We start from the raw sequence: 6,384 nt of genomic DNA, 5'->3' as shown, positions 1-6,384 counted from the left end.
AGAGTAATTCCCTTAACTGTGAAAAATGCATAACAAACCTTTCTAATTTTACCTTATGGTTGTGTATTTCTTGTTGGTGTTGTTGCTGTGAGAGAGAGCGAGTGCCCGAGTGAGTGAGCGTATAAAGAGTATCTTATGGATGCGAGAGTATCTAAAATATATGAAATATACAACGTGCTTGGCACAAATTGAAACTAAATCCAAATGCCAGCATTTTGAAAACAGTTTCATTCGAGACAGCAAACTAAACGGTCATGTGTTGGGAAAATTGGAAATTATAAAATTTTTTCGTAACCAAAAAAAAAATTGAAAACGAAATATACGCGAAGAAAAATACGACAAATATCAAGAATGTTAAAAAAATAAAAAAACACACATTTTGACAAATAAAAATTTCCCAAAAAAAAAAAATAATAAATGCTAGATGAAAAACTAAAGTGAACGAAAAAAAAACAAAATAACCAAAGTTTTTAAACCAAAAAGTTATTAAAAATTATAAATAAAAAAAAAAACAAACATATTAACTAAAATATACCCTATAACTATGTCTGCCCAACTCAATTTGGATTATTTAGAGGATACCACCATTATCTCCAGCACCGATATTACCACCATGAATCCCATTACCAATACCCTAACACCAGATTTGGAAACAGCTTCACCCACAATTATGGATATGTGGATGTCGCAACTACAAAAAGATCATCCTGAAATTACGTTTGTTGTCCCCAGCCATCATGATAATGAACATATTGATAATATGATGAATTTTAAACGTCTGCTGGAACGTGTTGGCAACACAGCCTATGATACATTTTCATCAGATCATCATCATTCGGGTTTAGTTGATTCTCTGGGTCAACCCATAACCCATGAACAAATTTCGAATAGTGCTGTCTTAAATATGGCTGAATTGAAAAATAATGCCATGTCTGGCTTAGAGAGATTTTTTGGCGGATCGGATATGAATTCCTTAATTAATTATTTATGGATTGGTGTGGTCACATCATTGGTGATATTAACAGTGATCTTTGTATTGTTCAGTTGTTATTTCTATCGTAAATTTCGTGAATGGAAAAAATGCAGTAAGTATTTTTGTTTTGTTAATTTTTTTTTTTTTTTTTTGAGAAAAGAAAAACACATAAAAAATATATAGGAAAAATATTAGACAAAATGTTTCAGATATAAAAAAATTAATTAGGATTATTTACAATAAAAAAATGAACTCACTAGGTGGAAAAATATAGGTTAAATTTAGAAATGTGATATAATTAAAATGAGTTAATATTTTTGGAAAAAAAATTTAAGAATATTTTCTTTTATTGGGGAAATTTTAGCTATACACAATAATTTTTATCAACTAAAAAATTAAATTGGCTTAAGTGACCCCTTATTATTAGTGTATAAAATAAAAATGAAATTTTAAATAAATTACACATTAAAAGTTAAATCAACCAGTGTCCCAAAATATTCGATGAAAGGGCTTCAAATAATATTTTTCTAGAGTAATTAATTAAAAAAAGAAGGTAAAATTAATTTCAACAAAAACTTCCACAAAATTAATAATTAATTTAATTTAAAACCAATTTAGTTTACTTTAAATTAATTTTATTTAATCTAAATTGTTGTCCTTTAATTAAATTTGAGCATAGATTTTTTTTTTAAATTTTTTTTGAAATAGAATTTTCATAAAAAAATTCAAATTTGCCCAATAAACTTGTAACTGTTATTTGGTTTATTTAAATTTGTATTACATCTTTCCATTTTCCAATACGATTTGTTGCATTATGTTTCGGTTTCATAAGCCTTTGTTTATATTTTTTATTTATAGCTTTGAAAAAATGCCAACATTTTATCTTTATCTTTTAACAACCTTGGCCAATATGGCCATTGGGCTTTAGACATTTCCAATTAGATTTTCATTTTTAAAAGTCTATACTAAAGGAGCTATTTTGTTGGATATTACAAAATATATTGCCTATTTTTAGGAGGCGCAACATTAACAATAACTTTTAAATTATGCAGACACATACATGCCCATAAAGGCGAAAGCTATAAATTTTTACAGACAATGGAAAAGAGAATGACAATAATAAACATTAGGGCTTTTGTTTTATATACCAACAACAACAAAAAACCAGCCTTAACAAATGACAGTAAACAGTAACACTTTAGCCTTAGGTTATGCCCTCTAAAAAAATGAATGACAAAAAAAAAATTAAATGTAAATATAAATTTTAAATTGTCTTTATTTCAATAATCTTTTAAATTTTTAGGCAACAGGTGTTGTAGGGGAATTTTGTTTACTAAAATTTCCGAAAAAATATTCTGACATTTGAGAAAAAAAGTTTTGCTTGTTTTCTTTCACGTTGATCATAAATAATTGATTTATGTTTTAGCAAAACTTTTGTATTCACTGAGTAATGTCAGAATCTATCAAATACCTGTTAAACTTATTTAGGTGTTACCTATTGCTTTTGTTTTCCGTGGGCCTTAGGCCAAATCTCAAAGCTAACTAATTTAGATCCTTAATTAGTTTAGACTTTAATCAACCTTTCCCAATTCACCCCCACAAAAAAAAAACACAAGCTGTCAAAGTTTTCTTTTTTCCCTGTTAGAGTTTTACCACCTAATGTCACGTTTAACGAAAATTTATTGTTTGCCCACCAACACCACCACCACCTAGAGACTTTGTTTTATGTTGCCCCTCTACTAGCATCACCACCTCCAACATCCTATTGAATCTAAGAAAAGGTAGAAATTTGTTTTATGTTGCCCTAACCTAAATAAAACTTTGCCATAAATAAATAAATAAGTTCGTAGCATACTTTTAGGCTCTTAGGCTTAACCTTAAATACCTGGCAACATTCGATTTTCCTTTTCTTCTACAAAGTGTCAGTTTATTATACTGTTGGCTGGTGGGGAGGGCGGTTCTACTTAACAGGTAGATTAAGGTTTATTTGTAATCAATTAGTTGGAAAATAATTCTCGTTTTTGGTTGCTTCTTCATCGTTCGCTCTTACCAGGTGTGTGCATATTTTATGTTTGCCTTGAAATTTATATGCCGAATATACAAAAAAAACCACATTCCATTAATGGTATACATCTAAAGCTTGTTTATAGAGAATATCCTATTGGGTTCACATTTAATTAAGTTGTAAATAATGTAAATGTTTTGTAATAATTTCTTACCTGTAGGCCATAAATTCTATTCACATATTAGGATAAAGCTAAAGAAATAGGTATTTTTGTAAGTGTAGATAAAAAATTTTTTAGGGGAATGGGGGAGAGATATACGGAGTGATAAAAATGGGTAAAACTAGATTTGTTTTATTTCCCTTATAAATAAATATTGTCTGGCCATAGGTCAAGAGGAAAATCAAGGAGTTAGGACAGATAATTTTTATTCACAAAAACTTTTGGCAAATTAGTTTGGTTTTGGATATACTTCGATCAAACCATTAAACATGTATGAATGACCCTAAAAGTAGGCTTTGAAATGAATTCAAATTTGTTTTAATTACTTAAATTTATTTAAATGTTATTTTTAGTTTAATTAAATTTAGTTTGTTGAATAAATTTAATATTGTTGAATAAATTTAATTTATTTAAATGTTATTTTTAGTTTAATTAAATTTAGTTTGTTGAATAAATTTAATATTGTTTATATTTGTCATTTATTTTAGATTTTATTTTCTATAATATTATTAATATAATATTATAATATTAAATTTTATGTTTATTAGCTAATCTTGTTATTTTATATTAATAAATTTATTCAATGTGTTATTTTTTATTTATTTAATTTAATTTAATTTTATGTTTTTATTTATTAATTATTATTTTAAATTAATTTTAGGATTTTATTTACTTTAACTTCTATTTGTTGTTTAATTTTTCGATCAATGTGTTATTTTTTATTTATTTAATTTAATTTAATTTTATGTTTTTATTAATTAATTATTATTTTAAAATAATTTTAGGATTTTATTTACTTTAAATTCTATTTGGTGTTTAATTTTTCGATCAATGTGTTATTTTTTATTTATTTAATTTAATTTTATGTCTTTGTTTTATATTTTTAATTATTATTTAAATTCTATTTGTTGTTTAATTTTTCGATTTTTGTTCTATAAAATTAAATTTAAATTTATTTTTATTAATTAATCTTCTTATTTTAGATTTATAGGTTTCATACAATTTTTGTTTATATTACGATCTATATTTGCAAATTAATTTATTTAATTTAATTTTGAGTCTTTGGTTTTATTAAGTATTATTTAATACAATTTGTTTTTTTTATATTAATATTAATTTTAAGATTTTTTTACTTTAATTTATATTTGCTATCTATTCTTTTTAATTTCTATTTTTAGTTATTATTTATATTTATATTTATATTTAATTTTATTTCCTTTAGTTTATATTTATCATATATCTTAGATTTAATTTGTTTTATAAATTTAAATTTATATGAATATTGGTTTGGTTATTTTTAAAGCTTCTTTATACACCATTGTTAGATAATGTTTCAATAATTGTTTATCACTGACAACATTTTTTCTATATATATTTGTTTTATGTTTTCTTTTTAATTCATTATTTTCCCATTTCAATTTTTTATAATCTTACTAATTTCATCTTTCCTTTTCCTTGCCTCTTTGCAGATAAAGATATTCGCGCCCATATGAACAATGACATGTATCCTGGCACCATTGCACCATGTGATCCTTCAGCAAATCCTGAAGCTGCCTATTATCAAATGGATATGCCTCCACCACCTCCACCACCCTGTTATACAATTGCCACTGGCCTACCCACTTACGATGAAGCTTTGCATCACAATCAACAGCATTTTGCTTTTGGCATGAAATTCATTTATCCCACTCTGGCTGCTGTACACCATCAGACCACAAATGTGACGAGTTCTTGGGAAAAATACGATATGCAAAACACCAAAGAGCAAAAAAGCCAAACACTATCCTATGCCGAAGATATTGAGGATGCAAAAAGTCCCAGCAAACAAGGAAAATCATGCAAAAGTAAATCATCACAAGAAGAATACCCAGTTTCAGCGGTCTCAGAATTACTATTGCCACCTTGCTATGATGTGGCCTCATCAATGCCATTATTAATGGGCGAGGATGTTAGCATAGTTATGCCCGAAACAAGGACTATGGCAATGGTCTGCAACACAACCACTTCCTCCTCCACATCCACATCCTCCTCTTCCTCTAGTGGCTTAACAGATATTATCACTGTGTGATTATCCGGTTAAATGAAGATCCCTTGGCCCTAGGACATATCGTTGGAGAGGGGGAAAAGTGTAGATATTGAAAAATGTGTAAATACCAAACAACAAAACAAATTTTATATTTAAATATCAAAATTTTTGTTTGTAACTATTATGAAATTTGGATTTTTTATAATTTTGTGTTTTAAAAATTTTTGTATAAAATTTATATGAATTATTATTTTTGGTTTAATTATATTTTTAATTTTTTAAATTGTAAATTTCTTGTTTATGTTTCTATATTTTATATATATGGATTTTTTTTTTGAATTGTAAAACCCTAAAGACTGAATAGTTTATTTGATTTTGTTTTAATTTTAAGTTATTTAATGGTATTTGTAAGAAATGATCTGGTAGCAAGTAGATAAGTCAATTTTAAGTTATATAGATGTAGAAACTAAAAAAATTAAAAAAATCCTAAATAACAAACCATACAATTTGAAAGGAAACGAAAATATTGGAAGACAAACAAAGTCACCATACAAAATACAAAAAACTTTTAAAAAATTAAAATTTTATTTTTGTTTTTATTTATTAAAAAAATATTTTTTTTTTGGAATCTCTTTAATCAAAAAATTATTTTTTGTTTTTACCATAAATGGTTCTCAATTCAAAATAATATTTTGATTTTTTTTTAAGATAACCATGTCACCTCACACTTCAATCACAACTCACCACAATTCACCTCATATCACATCGCATCACCACCATTATCGGTTTCACATGACAAATCAACATTCCCCCAAAAACAAAACATTGCTCAGCACATGTTCAAATATTTTTCTTTTGCTTTTTTTTTTGTTACCACCCCCCCCCCCCCCCAAACAAAACAAACATAACTACAGCACAAAGTGTTAAATATTGATCTCTAAAAAAATCTATTAAACAATTACAATGAGAGTTTATTATAATGGAACAAAATACAAATATTAAATACAAAAAGAAATGCGAATATATGAGATGGAAATAAATAAAAAAAAAAAAATAATAATAATAATTTCTAAACTGAAAATGAAACAAATCTTTTCTCTTGAGAGGTAACAAAAAGAATTCCATTATTATGGTGGAAATTTTTATAAAACAAAAAAGGC

General features: G+C 26.1%; 1 protein-coding gene across 1 annotated transcript; it reads left to right on the top strand.

Annotated features, from left to right (window-relative positions):
* The first annotated feature begins 239 nt into the window (after positions 1-239).
* On the top strand, positions 240-5,806 carry comm (commissureless). The gene is made up of 2 exons (XM_075307399.1): positions 240-1,085; positions 4,668-5,806. The coding sequence occupies exons 1-2, from the start codon at positions 545-547 to the stop codon at positions 5,264-5,266; spliced, it is 1,140 nt and encodes a 379-aa protein (XP_075163514.1). The 5' UTR covers positions 240-544; the 3' UTR covers positions 5,267-5,806.
* Positions 5,807-6,384: the final 578 nt, after the last annotated feature.

Source organism: Haematobia irritans, chromosome 4, assembly GCF_050003625.1.
Source record: "Haematobia irritans isolate KBUSLIRL chromosome 4, ASM5000362v1, whole genome shotgun sequence".
NCBI classification, from domain to species: domain Eukaryota; kingdom Metazoa; phylum Arthropoda; class Insecta; order Diptera; family Muscidae; genus Haematobia; species Haematobia irritans.
The sequence above is the reverse complement of the archived record's forward strand: the minus strand, read 5'-3'. Positions and strand labels throughout refer to the sequence as shown.

Coding starts and splice junctions, on each gene's coding strand:
- comm (XM_075307399.1), top strand. CDS start 545: ATGTCTGCCCAACTCAATTTGGATTATTTAGAGGATACCACCATTATC. Junction 1,086..4,667: donor TCGTGAATGGAAAAAATGCA/GTAAGTATTTTT, acceptor GCCTCTTTGCAG/ATAAAGATATTCGCGCCCAT.